Here is a 14,544-nt window from a genome sequence, read left to right on the forward strand (position 1 = left end):
AATATATTATTTATTTAGAAGATAAATTAGTAGTAAAGTTGTTATTGTTTATTACAATAATAATTTTTGTCATATATTAAAGTTAGATTAGTTATTTTTAATACATAATATATATTATGTACAACAGTATTATTTCTCCCCTTAATGTTTTCACATATTTGAAACAAATTATTGATAAATAAATTTGTTATCCAATATTTAGATTAATAGTAAAATTCTTTCCATTTATAATAGTTATAATTTTTGTATATATAATAGAGAAATGAAAATAATGTGATAATGACATAAAAAACAAAGGGTTAATAAATTATTTTTTATTTATACAGAGTGGTGATAAAAAAATATTTTAAAAAGGTAGTAGTTTGTTAAAAACATAAATGGAATGTGTAGAAATAGATATAATATTATTAATGTGTATATATAATGTTAAAACAGGTCAATTGGTTTATAAAAAATATATGAACCAATTTATTTCAAGTCATCTTTGGCACATAAGGTCTACATCTTCTCTACTTGCCTTAGCTTCTCTTATCATTTCCCTCACTCTTTCTTGGAAACCTATCATATAAAACAGTCATGAAAAGCATTGGTTAAGCTACTGTAAGTGCATTGGGTGCAAGAAACACAAGTTATACTTGATGCATAATTTCACATGGTCAAAAAATAAGCTAATTTCAACTTTCACATTCGGATTCAAATCAATTATTTGGCATTGATATTTGTGTGTCCATTGAAAACAAAAGCATGCGTTAGTAAATTTGAGTTAACAGAATTCTCTACACACCTCATCAAAGACCCACGACTCATAATTGGAAATCCATGGAAATTAGGAAATTCTAATCCACCTCACTCTAATTGACTAAACATAGTATCTATTCATAAAGCACTGTAATCAATATAATAAATAAAATATCAAGTATATATGTAGTGGCAAAGTTTCCTTTTCAGTACAATAAAAATAGCCATTGTATCAATAATTAATTCACAAAAAAATGCAAAAAATACATTGTACAGTTGCCATAACAGGTTGAAGTTGATCTCAACAATTGCACTCCTGTTAGATCCTATAATGTGCACTCCTTCCAAACTGAAACCTTGACAAAGGCCACAATGTAACAATGGATGAACAAATGAGCAGCTGACAATTTTGAAACATGTGTGTATGCGCCAGTTTCAATCCACCTCATGCTGCAAATTTTGCAATCCACCAATGTCCAATCCCAAAATCCATTTTCATACAAATAATCTATTAATAGCTCTAGTTCTTCCATCAGCTACAAAATGTACCCCTTTCTGAATCTCAAGCCATTAGAGTACAAACAACACTGTTATTGTTAGTGTTTTGTTGATTGGCTACTGATTCCCACTCTAAACTGCATATCACATCATGTATGTAAAGTTGGAAACGATAACATCATCAAAAAGGAGTTTTCTATCTTCATTGTTTTACCACTTTTCGCTCCTTATCGTTTTCATTTTTGTTTATCTTTCTTTTATTGATAGTAATTGATTGAAAGACAAACCATTTGGCAAGTTTGTTTGTTGAAAAAATAATGAACTACTAAAAGAAAACACCATCAAATTAGTTTTAAACAGTATAATACAATATTAGTTGCCCTCACAGCTTTTTCAGACCTGTCATCAGCTGCTTCACCTTCCTTCAGTCTCTCTTTTTCAGCTCTCCTCATGGCCGTCTTGCCTTTTACAGCTGATTTTTCTCGGCAAAGGCTTGTTCTTTTTCTTAGAAGAAGTAAAACTCTCTGTAAGCAACTCAATTGCTCCCAAATGGTTTTGCTAATATAATTCCATCACTTTCTCTTCAGAACAGAAAGAAGCAACTGTTCGTATACTCCCTACTGCATCATTCACCACTTGACTTGCTTCCTCATACAATTTTGGTTCAATGAAAACAATATCAGTATTCACAATTTCACAACATAAGGCTAAGTCAAAAATGCTTCTAGCGATCATGCTAGTATTATAACAAACCTTTGCATCAGTGCTGAACCCATTTAAGAACTTCAATTGCAAAAATCCATTTAGAGCTAGGAGAGGCACCATAGCATGGATTATAAGAGCAAGCTGCCAGCTATCTACAAAAGCAATTACCAAGCCAGCTATAGCTGTAGCAATATTTTCAACCACTAAGCCAAGTGAATCGCCAACCAAAGCTCGAATCGAAGCTGCGTCAGTAGAAAGCCTTGCACCGATTGCTCCACTTGAGTTACATTTTTGTAATCATGTTCAGTTGTGTTTCAAGCAGGTATCATACAGTGTTGCAACAATGGCTTCAATGAGGTCAAGTCTTGCCAACTCACCAACATGTATAGTTTAATCTGCCTGCAAATTAAAACAGCATATATCATTCAAATAGCTTCTTCTTGTTTAAATATATATTGGAGTTGTCAAACACGGAAAAATATTAGTATATTCAAATTCTACTACACTACAATGTTACAGCGCCGCTATTTGACAATCTTTGTACTAAATGGTGCATCACAGAACAATGGCAGTAGCCGATATTTGACAACATTGATTTACATTTACATACTAATACACATAAAAGCTTAAAAATATCATCTCATTTCAATTCAATACATGTATCCATGGTTCATAATCTCTGAAAATCGTAATTGGTCGAATTGTTAAAAAGTAAATGAAAAAGAAAAAACTTAATCAGAACTATTCTCGTTATGTTATTTATTAACCGATGGACATGCAAAAAACACATAAATCTAGAATCTCTGCAGGAGAATGACAGTAGCAAAAAATAACTCGCCATAATTCTATAGGACCGAGGTTGAAGTTCCTTCCCTATCTCAACCAACATTTTTTCTTCCCGGTTCAATCTCATTGACAATAAATACGGATGCAATAGCCCTAGAGTATCAAACATCTTAGTCTTAGCCAACAAAATTCCTCCAATCCTCAATATTTAGTAAGACTTTTCAGTTTGACATGTGAATGCAGACAGAAACATACCTCTTCGTTTGACATATGCCTCTTGATGGTTATTTTAACAAATCTGATATTGATTTAGTTCATTCTTCCGTTACCAGCCGCCTCGAAAACTCCATGAAACATCCTATCAGTATAGTTAAACAAAAACAGAGGCAAGACAGTTGTTCATTTTAATACATAAAGTCATGTACACAAAAAAGTTGGGATCACTAAGGATGTTTTGATTTTAATCTTGACATGTTTGTATCAATTTACATAGAAGTTAAGAGCTTGTCTCGTTCAGGTTCCCTTCTATCCAGCTTACCAACATCTGAAGTGCAGCTTTTTTGGTTGATCCATAGGGACCATATGTCCAGCAGCATTCACCTGTTACACAATACATAAATATAACTAACCAAAATTGAAATCAACAATGTCAAGGCCTAGTAAAATATAAACTATAAACTAACCTTTAGAAAAGATAGAGGTCCATAGCTATTCAACAATCCTGCTTTTGTACTATCAACCAAAAACTGAACTGTTTTTGATGATGTGTCACTGATCATAGATGCTGTTAATGCAGCCCTACCAAGACCAGTACAAAGAAGAAAAAAACTAAAATAGTTGCTTACTAAGTCACAACCTGTTTTAATTATGTGCTTTACCTGTTTTTCATCGAGAGAACATATTGCATCTTGCAAGCAAGTCACAATCCCTTCTGCATCTATTTTTGTTATCTTACCTGTATCTGGCTGAAAGGATTACTTAAGAATTTAGTTTCACATTGGATATAACTAACGACCTTGAACACAATTAAGTTAGAACAATAGATAGGCAAAGCTTCTCAATGCCAAGTTCTCAATGCTTACTCAAAGTCACGAGTCATGACCTCTAAAATGAAGAGAAGCAATTATTATACAGGAAATTCCCACCAGAACAAAGTATTGCCACCAAAGAAAATTCAAAACAGGAGTCTTTGAAACTTTACCTAAAAGGCGTTGAGAAAAATGACTCAGCCATGGTTAAGTTCTATAGTGGTGCAACAGTTTATACAATAATTATAGTAAATAGCAACCCAATCGAGCGTACGGCCGCAATATTTCAAATTTTCTCAATCTCACCCTTCATTGTCGCCTAGTGGACTATCGATAAACTGATTCCTTCTCCAACCTTCATATTCACAAATTCACAAATTCAAATACACAATATAAGTTGATAAATTATCAAATAAATAAATAACTTTAATATGAAAAAGGAGATTTGCAGATAGGTGGTGAAGTTCATCAAACTTGCTTACAGCCGAAGAAACCCAGCAGAAACCGGTCCTGAAATCTTCGATATTAGCATCGCGATAGTCAAGTAAAGCGGAGAAGTAGCCGAACGGATGAAAACCATTTGTTGCGGCGTCGAAAACGGAACCACATTAGAAGCAGCTTCAATGTAAGCACCTGAATCAGTTATGCCTACAACCTCAATGAGAGTATGCTCAAGTGGAACCGACGGCAGAAACGTGATTCCGTTTCGTGGATTATCATACAGAAAATGACCTACATAACGTAAATGATGAGCAACAGGAATTCCCCACGAAGAAAGATAAGGCCTTGGTCCAATTCCAATGAGAAGCAGAAGCTGCGGAGACCCACTTCACCTGCTGAAAGATAATGTTTATTTAACGACATTAATTTATTGCAATATGCTTATTTAACGACATTAAGTCCAAACCATTTCACTTTGCTTGAGAGAAATGAATTATAACCTGAATCATGCTGAGAATATAAAACTTTTATTTTGAAAATTCACATTTAAGGAATCTGACATGCTTTTAATAGAACATTCAGTTTTTACTTCTATCAACATAAAGACTACCTTTTCTTCTCAACGGAAAGAAGGTATGAAGCATGCAGAAAATCATAGGTTCTTGGATAAGTGTCAAATGGTTCACACCTGAATTAGAAATCATCAATAGAGAAATATTACTTCATTGCTGAGAAGTTAACAAAATATTGGTACAAATTATTTAGTCTGTTTTTAATATAATCTTAAATAAGATTAACAAAGTACCAGTCATGCATAACACCAATCAGGCCACCGTCATATCAATGACTATTAAAAGAACTTCGGAAAAAACTCAATCATTGTTATCACATGCTTATCATATCGGTATGTTTATATTCGCTAAAAGCAGTATTTAATTCCTATAATAAGAGGTCAAAATTCCTTAAACCAATTGAAGTACATAAATTGCAGAGAAGCCAAAAAGAGAAATATGAAGAGTTTTTTAGATGATTAAACCATAGTTTTAGAGAAACACATACCATATAAAGTGTTGTCCTGTCATATGAAGGATCATTGGTGATGGAACCTTCTTCCATTCGCAAACCTTATTCAAGAAGGATCGAGCCATTCAATGTAGTTAATATCCTGACACAGAGCAACTTTTCAAATACGCATCTCACTGCATCAAAGCCAAATTATAAAAATATTGTTACTTTAGCAAATGTGTAGAAAAGTAATAATGAAAAATCAACTGATTAATGAAAAATCACTGGGTAGGCTGAATATAGTAGCCCTTGTTGCCATGCCTTTCTCCTCCAGATTCAAGAAATTCCATAGTTGTCAACAAAGAGCATTAAGTGTTTTTTATATTAAAGACTTAATTTTTTTACAGAAACAAAAAGTTAGAGTTTCAAGTATGAAATCCTCTCCCATATTCTTGTCTTTCCCAGATGGATTAATCAGAACCTGGTATATAGAATAGTAATATGTTCGTAGATATGTTGTGCATCAGGAGTGCCAACAAAATTATAAGCGAAATGAAATTACATGGGGAAAATAATATCCATAAACATCAGCCAAACATAAGGAATATTGCAAACTTGAAATTTAACCGAAGTAATATTAGTGCAAGAGTTTGAACAAAAGCTCTAAAAGAAACTATTGATGTAATGGATGTGAGACCAGAAGTGAGACGACCAGCGGCTAGAAAACAGTTACGGTATATTTAAAGAATAATGGCCAAAGAAAAACAGATATAAGAAGAAAATAAGAAAGAAATGCTCGCAAGCATGACGTAATCAAGTCACTTTTGAAACACCACTCAAGGGACTACTGTTTTGCATTCAATAGCAATACTTACTATTCCACCAAAAGCTCCATATGCTGCCATTACAATACCAACACCGGAAACACCAATTGTTGTACAGTTTCCATATCAGTTGCGATGAGTACTGTCAGTGCGGCCAACAAATGACCTTCAATTATTTCTTGACCGCCTAAGCTCACCTGTTACAAATAAATCAAATTATGACATTATGGTTCTAGTGCTAAGCTTAATGATCAAGTTTGTGCAACAAAACTATACACATGTTTTTTTAAAGTCTCCTCGGACGATACTCTGTTGAGATTGGTGAGGAGCAATTTTTCGGCGACACTTCGATTTCGTCTCCACTTTAATATTGGCAAATCTGTTACCTATGGACTACATCATTTTCATGAATATACTTCAAGCCATTTAAAATCTGTCTTCTGTATGCAGAAACTTCAGAATCATTTAGACTTGAGAATCATTTAAAGAGATATCAGTGCTCAATCAGTGCTTATCAATTCAATTCCAATGAGCTGTTTGAGACTTGCCAAAACCTGCATAAAATCAATCAGTGCTCAATCAGTACATATCAGTTCAAGTCACATAGCATAACCATTTATATTATATATCACTTAGCCATTACAAAATGTTTTATTCCCTGTAATATTATCATAAAAAGGTGTTTAATTACTCATACCAACTTAATTAATCGTTAACCTGAGACATGGAGTTCTCCGACAGCTTTCCACATACATTGTTTTTCAGTCTTCACAATGGCAGTCCTATAAGCATCAAACCTAATCCATACAGAAAATGCAACCCAACACAAAAATTTAGAAGAAGAAAAGAAGGATCATATATAAACAAAATTCTTTTGGAACTTGGAACTGTTATTGGAAAGTTAGTCATGTTTCATATCAAGATAGCAAGCTTACCAAAATTCCCAACCTGCACTTGACGAAGCAAAGCCGACACCGAATATGTTCCCACCATTAAAGGCAATTTCAAAGATGCTGCAAAGACAGTTTCAAAGTTGTACCTCAACAACAATTAATGCAATCAATATATGATTTGTTTGAATCAACAAACCGAAGGACCAACCTTGTTTACGACCAACAACAACAAAACATTGATTTTGTGGACACTATAACAATAAAACAGCAACAATGTTCAAACCTTCATCAAAAAATAATTAACAAAACATTGTAAGCAAACAAAAAAAATGTCACCTCGTTGGCAAATCGAAAATAAAGGTTGAAATCAAAGTTGTTTCAGAATACTCACCGGCAACCTCTTCGACCGAACACCGATGATAAATCTATAAAATTAAAACCGTAATTTTCCCGTTATTGAACCCTAGCCACAAAACCAAAACCCTAATTTTAAACACAAAACCAAACAATTCAGAAACAGATACAAATCGAAGAAATTTCATAACCGACACAAATCGAAGAAATTTCATAACCGATACTCAGAACATACCTTTATATACTCCAAATCCTCCCTGCACAAAATTCACCACAAACCCTAACATGAAGAGTGACATATAATAACTACAAGTAGTTTCGAAGCTCCGTAAGTTCCCGTGGACATACCAGAATTGCTCCAAGAGTATCATAGAGTACCATCGGTTTGTAAAGAAGAAAGAAAGAAAAAGGAAAGGGAAGAGAAGAAACGTGAGAGAGAAAGTGAGAAAGGAAGAGAGAGAGAGAATGAGAGAAAGGACTGAGAGAGAGAGAAGAAATTGAAATTTTGAATTTAAGATAATGAGATACAGCTATTTGCCAATTCAAAAAGATATACTTTTCAGTAACCAAGTTCCCCCATATGACATCATCAATTCATTCATTCCTAAAGAGCAAAGGCACAAAACAACAACTATACAATTGGAAGTCAATTATATGACATCATTAGTTGAAAAAAGTAAATTTATGACCAAAATTGCCCCCATTTTGAAGAGGTGGCAAAATTAGAAGGAAGGGTATTTGGGTGTTTTCCAGAACCATTTCCCTTCTTATATTATAGATGTAGTTTTAGTTTCTATCTATATTTATTTATTTATTTTTTGTAATTTTTAAAAAAAAAAATCAATATTTTAGTCCTCATTTGTCACTCTTCATTTTTATGCATATGGCTCTTGAAAATTATGATGTGGCTCAGAGAAGTTGGTGCCACGTCATTTAATGAGTTGATAAAAAAAATTCAAAATTAAATTAGTTATTTATGAAATAAAAAAAACTAAATCAATTCCTCATTTTTTCCTTCGTATAGCTTTGTCTTCGCTTTGCAAGTTCTTTTTCATTTTGTTGAAAACCCTAATCCCATAATTCATCTTCTCCTTCAAAATTCTTCAAGATTCTCCTTCGTTTCCAAGCATAGTTTTGTTAACACAAACTATAATATCTCAGTTAGTGAATGCTACTCATCGCATGAGATCTTCAACGATCCGATACGAGTGTAGATGTGGACTTAATGCTCCATTGATGATATTATGGACATATGCAAATTCAGGTCGTCATTTTTACAGATGTGAGATGCATAAGGTATTAATGTTCCATGACTTTTCCATTCAAACTTAAAGCTCTGTGTTTCAGAAATGGTCATCCCGTGTATTTGTTGTTTATTCTTTGTAGATTCATGGACACAAAAGGTGCAGTCACTTTGTTTGGCATGATGAATAGATGAACCAAGGGCGAAAGAATTGATTTCTTCATTGAACCAAACATTAGGTCTAGAGAAGATTAAAGTGAATGAAGGCAAGCCCAAAGAGGATGAATTGGAAATGCAAATCAAGCTTTTGAATATGCAGTTGAAGTTTATATTTGTCATTACTGTTGTGTTATTAATTAGATCAGTTGCAACAAGTGTAATGAAATAGAAAAATGTATAATCAAATTAGGTGGTGTTGTTGCTCAGTTTCCATGAGTTTTGTAATAAGTTACAACAAGTGTAACAATGATTTTATGGTGTTGTTGTTGTAACATGTGTGTACATACCATAATTCTCTGAGTCGGGTATTCAAGTCAGATGTGTCAGGCAATGCTAAAAAGTAGTAGCAGCCAAGCTGTTTCTTAGGTAGTTGAAGATCGGAAGCCAGGTTGATAGCTCGAAGAAACGTTACTGTTAGTTGCAATTTCAACGCTCAATAAAGAATAAGATGTCAAGAGAAATAAAGAAAATATTTTGTGAAAGAAGTTGACTTTGAGGAAGAAGTTAGATGGTTTCGATAGATATTTGGCGACTAGTTAGTCATACTGGCGAGGATATGTTGCAATGGGACTTAGAAAGTTTTGAAGTAATTCAGACTTAGATTTTGACACAGAGAAATTCGAAATTGGCCAATAACTATATTTTGGCCTTATATGTTCCTCAAGAAGGACGCGTGGAGACTTGTGAAAGACGAAGCGCTTGTAGACGAGAACGTGTCATCTTTTGGAGAGAAGATCGTTATAGTCGAATGAGTATAAATAGGGGTTCTTAGCAATTAGATTTTGTGTGTTCAATATTGTACCTTACTCAATTCACTCAAAGTATCTAAGCGTGTTGAGAAAAGAGTTTTTGTGTGTCGCTCTGATAGTGTGACATTTGGTCGAGTTTATACTTTGTTTTGTGTTTTCTTTAAAGTTGTTGGACTAATTTTTATATGTTTAGAAATTAGTTGTTTTAATTATGAGATAATCAAGCAAACTTATATTTTTTTAGTTCAGCTGCTTTATCATAACTTTTTAGAAAGACGTTTTATGAGAGAGAGAGAGAGAGAGAGAGAGATATGACTCCCTATTGTTGATTTATAAATTATTTTTGCATGATTTTATTTAAATAAGTTCCTTGGGGTTTAGGGTGTTACATATTTGGTATTAGAGCAGGTCAGCCCATTCGGCCTAGGTTTTATGAACATTATTTATACCCTTGGTGAGCAACATGTGTGCGAACACTAATAGTGTTTGATTTTGCTAACTACTATTTCCTTTAATCTTTATGGTTAGTTAATATGTCTTGGCTGATTGTGCAGAAAGAAATGGTTGGAGGTAGAAATGATCAAGCGATTGTAGAGGCTCTTAAAGAAATGGATCAATTGATGATAAAAGAAAATATGGGTTTGTAGGTGAATCAAAATATAATCAAATTGGTGGATCTGATGAGTTTTGTGGGGTGGGAAAGTTTCAGAAGAATAATCTTCCTGTTTTCAAGGAAAGGTATCATCCTAAGGGTGCTCAGACTTGGCTTCAGGAGATTGAGAAGATCTTTAGAGTTATGGCGTGCACTAATGCACATAAGGTATTATTCGAAACACATATGTTGTCTAAGGAAGCGGAGTATTGGTGGTAGAATACCTGACATAGGATGGAAGCTTCGAATGTAGAATTTATTTAGACTAATTTCAAGAATGAGTTTTTGGAGAAGTATTTTCCAGCTGATGTTTGCAGCCGCGGGGAAGTAGGTTTATTGAAACTGAAGCAAGGGAATATGAATGTGGCTGACTATACGGCTAAGTTTGAGGAGTTGTCAAGATTTTTTCCTCGCTATAATGGTATGGAAGCTGAAGGATCTAAGTGTGTAAATTTTGAGAGTTGCTTACATCTAGAGATCAAGTCGTTCATTTGTTATCAAAATATTTGTCATTTCTTAGTGCAGGTGAACCAATGTAGAATTTATGATGAAGATAGTGTTGCTAAATCTGTTCACTACAAGAGTGTGAGTGAGAAGAATAATGGGAACCAAAATCGTGGTCAGTCGTATGTGACTCTAAAGGATGGGGAAATAGAAGTATCAGCAGAAGACCGCAAGTGGGAAAGAAACAAGTTGGGGAAGATACTCTTACTTCTCTGAAGTGTTTCAGATGCAGAGAGTTGGGTCATCATGGCGCAAAGTGCACAAGCATGAATTGTTTCAAGTATGGAAAACCGAGACATCATACTGTTGAATGCAAAAGCGCAGTTGTGACTTGTTTCAACTGTGGAAAACCAAGTCATATCAACACAGTGTCAGAAGCACAAGAAAGCGCCAGATGCCGTGAAAACTAGTGGAAAGGTCTTTTCCCTGAGTGGTGAAGAGACCCCTGGACCTGATGATTGTATTCAAAGTATGAGTCTTATTAGTGGTGTGTCTTTAGTTGCATTCATTATTGATGGTAGCATGAAGAGGGGTTAGAGAACCAGATGAGAAAGTATTATATAGGGATGGTTCTTTTATTTAATTTTCGAGGGTAAAATTTCTTTACGTGAGGAGAGTTGTAACACCTCTGTTTTTATTTTAATAATATTAATATTATTTTAATAGTAGTATTTTATTTTGAGTTTTAGAGTGTTTTTTAGTTAATTAATTGAGGAGTATTTGATTTATTAGATGGTGGAAAGTTATTAGAAATTAGAGTAGTATTTTATAGAATTATTATTAAATTAATTAATTAAAATAATAGAGAATAATGAGGAATTGTGAGTTTTAGGTGAGAAATGGAATTTTAATAAAATTGGAGTAAAGAGGAATAGTTAGTGAGAATGTTGGGTATTATTATAGTTAAAATAAAATAGTATTATGTTTCTATTTAAGTGGAACAAGGAGAGTGAGAATTGATAGTATGTGTTTTTGGAGAAAAGAATGTAAGAACAAAATTTGGTTCTGCAATAAGCCTATATGTTTTGACGATATCAGTATATATATTTTGTATGTGACAACTTAGTTTCTAATAGTTTTCTTGAGTGTGCAGGTAATATGTTCTAAGAGATTGTGGAGTGTTTTCCGTGAAGAATCATCAGAAACAAGCAAGGCAACTCAGAAATACTATTTGCAGCTGAATCTGAAGAAACATCAGTAGTTCTGAAGAATACTGAATGTTCATCAAAAGGAGAGTTACTGTGCGCTTCTCAAATAAGTTGTTACTTCAGAAGCCACGAGTAATCAAAAGGAATAATTCCATTAGAACTTATGTTTAAAGATCCTAAACCAATACACAAGAGCGAGCTTTCAAGTCAAGATCAAGAGCCAAGATTTGTTCATCAGAAGAGCTGTTGCTTATAACTCTAAAGACAAAGTCAAAGATTCTGAATATAAGATCAAATACATCAAAGGTCAAGCTGAGATTAGACTTAAGGATGTACTAAATTTCAGAACCGAGCTAATCAAGCAAAGATCAGATGTCAAAGATCCAAGAATCAGAAGTACCTTCAACAAAGAAAGAACTTGTTCTCAGATTGGCTGTTGCCTGCATATCTTGAAAACAATGTTCCAATTCTAAGGATTCTTAAACAATATTTGGACAAGCTATAGCGTCACAAGATCACTCCAGATCAGAAGTCGAGTATCGTTTTTCAAAAAAGTTGTTGCTGTCAAGTTCTGATAAACGAGACTCTGACTTTCACAAGAAAATGAGTATAAGCTTCATATCAAGTAGTTTGTGAACTACACATCAGAATTATTATCAGGAAGATGAAAACAAGTTGATCTACTCTAAGCTTACTACTTCAGAACCAGAAGTACATCATTTGAGGATAAGATCAAAGAACTTAGTTTAGAAGAAATTAGTACAACAGTACATTACAAATTCCACTATAATAAAATGTATGTACTATTTCTCAGAAGCTGTCTCCCACCAACTTACAACGTATCAAGATACAAGACAAAGGAAAGTACTATCCACAACAATGCTTGATTCTATCCATTGGGAACTAGCAGTTGGAAGTCAAAAGACCTTCTTATCCTTCAATGTCTCTTTTGAGAACTATATAAGAAGATCAAATCATCCAAAAAAGGTTGACGACATTGGCAACGCCTATGTTGTTCATATCACATCTATTGTTTCAAATGAATCTGATGTAGCTTTTGACGTCGTTGGTATCGCTATTGATGTTATTACCATAAATGTTGCAGTTGGTGTTCACACTACTATAACAGTTATTGTCGTTGCAGTTGCTAATTGTGATTTGGCTTGAAATGGAACTCAACCAACACATATTAACATGAACAAACAGATAAAGAGAAATGACTATGCTTACAAGCTGATGTTAAAAAGCATATGTCAAAAAGAGAAGCCGAAGCACACATTATTCCAGAATGCTACTGGCCACTTAGCTGATGCTAATACCTAAGTAGATATGCAGAAGCAGATCAGAAGATAAAAAAGAATATTCTACAAGATGCTACTCAATTAGAATCATATACATCTTGATAGAAATCAGAAGAAGCAAGGAGTTGTTGCTCGAAACTTGCTCAACAAAGAAGATGAAGAAGAAGACCACTACAAGATGCTATCCAACTTCTTATTATATACATATTTGTAGAACAATGTAATGAACACAAGATTTGTTGATCGTATTACGTTTTAGGTCTAGGTTTCTTCATGTAAATTGTTCTAACACGTGAGCTGTTGCTCGGAAATGTGTTAAACAATATGTGCTTAATTTAGTGTTTACATCCATCTTGTGTAGAAGCATTATATTGTAAGCAACCCTTTATCAAACATTTGTTTGAGTAGATTGAGAGACCGAGTGAAGGTCAGAAGTTCGAGAAGACAGTGGCTGCGGTCATTTTGGAAATCCTCTTAGAAGACCGAGTGATGGTCAGAACTCTAAAGGGGTCAATGAATGTTATATATGTTAAATCAAATCACTGAACATGTCATTGATTGTTAGTCTCAAGAGGTTGCTTGTGCAGAGGTCAATGAATGTTATATATGTTGAATCAGATCACTAAACATGTCATTGTTGGTCAGTCACAAGCGGATGCTTGTGCAGATTATTAGTCACAGGGGTTGCCTGTGCAAGGTTGTTAGTCACTGGCGTGTTGAAACCTGCCCTAAAATGAAGGTTTAGAGTCGCCACCTATTCTGAAGGGCGAATAGGAAACCCTACGCAGTTTTAAAGATTCGGGGGAAGTTATTCTAATCAGGTTGAGGGAAGGTATTAGGCACCCTCAACCCTTTCCTAAAGGCTAACATTGCAAAGATAAGGGTTTATGGCAAGGTTTATAAAAAAGGGTAACAGAAATCAATAATAGGGTTAATTATATTGACAGGATTAGAATTTAGAGGAAGGGGACTCGCCTTGTTGCCAAGTGCCTACGTACCTCCTTAGGGAGGATCAGAGTCTACGTAGTTCGGGGAGGGTTGTACGCCCTTAGAGTTGAAATTTGATTTGAGATGGTTTTTAGAGGCTTTTTGAATGGCCTATCGTAGTTATGATAATCCGTAGTTTGATATTGTGGTTTTGAAAGGGTTTGTGAAGTATTTTAGGGTTTGGGCGTACAATCCTGATTTAATTTTGTACTATTAACCGCAATGATCGATGGATTCGATCACCATAGTTAAAAGATTTGAAATTGTATCATTACCAATTTTAATCGATTGATTCGACTATCACTAATATTGAATGAGAATATTTTAATAATTTTAGGAATTAGTTTGTATCGTTACCCCTCGTAATCGATTAATCCGATTGAAAAGAATAATGAATTTGAAATGAAGAAATTAATAAGTTAATCATCGCAACCAATAAGAATGGTTGAAACCATTTAACCAAATAAAA

General features: G+C 34.0%; 1 protein-coding gene and 2 long non-coding RNA genes across 6 annotated transcripts; 1 reads left to right on the plus strand and 2 right to left on the minus strand.

Annotated features, from left to right (window-relative positions):
• Nucleotides 1-4,486: 4,486 nt before the first annotated feature.
• LOC131627701 (uncharacterized) lies at nt 4,487-5,299 on the minus strand. The gene is made up of 3 exons (XR_009291551.1): nt 5,256-5,299; nt 4,807-4,884; nt 4,487-4,591 (listed from the first exon to the last, which is right to left on the minus strand). It is a non-coding gene; the product is annotated as an uncharacterized LOC131627701 (long non-coding RNA).
• A 123-nt stretch (nt 5,300-5,422) lies between these two features.
• On the minus strand, nt 5,423-7,801 carry LOC131627637 (uncharacterized). Of its 4 annotated transcripts, none has more exons than XR_009291542.1 (7): nt 7,508-7,801; nt 7,310-7,401; nt 7,127-7,201; nt 6,974-7,038; nt 6,743-6,822; nt 6,334-6,579; nt 5,423-6,222 (listed from the first exon to the last, which is right to left on the minus strand). It is a non-coding gene; the product is annotated as an uncharacterized LOC131627637 (long non-coding RNA). The 4 variants fall into 4 exon arrangements; XR_009291541.1 differs by having other exon boundaries at nt 5,425-6,222; nt 6,302-6,579; XR_009291540.1 differs by having other exon boundaries at nt 5,429-6,579; nt 7,310-7,381.
• A 2,215-nt stretch (nt 7,802-10,016) lies between these two features.
• LOC131627663 (uncharacterized) lies at nt 10,017-10,855 on the plus strand. The gene is made up of 4 exons (XM_058898503.1): nt 10,017-10,053; nt 10,131-10,303; nt 10,430-10,582; nt 10,661-10,855. Exons 1-4 carry the CDS (start codon nt 10,017-10,019, stop codon nt 10,853-10,855), a joined length of 558 nt encoding a protein of 185 aa, XP_058754486.1.
• The last annotated feature ends 3,689 nt before the right edge of the window (nt 10,856-14,544 follow it).

This window comes from Vicia villosa, unplaced genomic scaffold (assembly GCF_029867415.1).
Source record: "Vicia villosa cultivar HV-30 ecotype Madison, WI unplaced genomic scaffold, Vvil1.0 ctg.000393F_1_1, whole genome shotgun sequence".
Classification (NCBI taxonomy): Eukaryota; Viridiplantae; Streptophyta; class Magnoliopsida; order Fabales; family Fabaceae; genus Vicia; species Vicia villosa.

What these genes read in the sequence shown, in the direction of transcription:
- LOC131627663 (XM_058898503.1), top strand. Translation starts at nt 10,017, where the DNA reads ATGTCTTGGCTGATTGTGCAGAAAGAAATGGTTGGAG. An exon ending in GCAGAAAGAAATGGTTGGAG is followed by an intron (nt 10,054 to 10,130) that starts GTAGAAATGATC and finishes ATGGGTTTGTAG; the next exon opens with GTGAATCAAAATATAATCAA. An exon ending in AAGCTGAAGGATCTAAGTGT is followed by an intron (nt 10,583 to 10,660) that starts GTAAATTTTGAG and finishes TTCTTAGTGCAG; the next exon opens with GTGAACCAATGTAGAATTTA.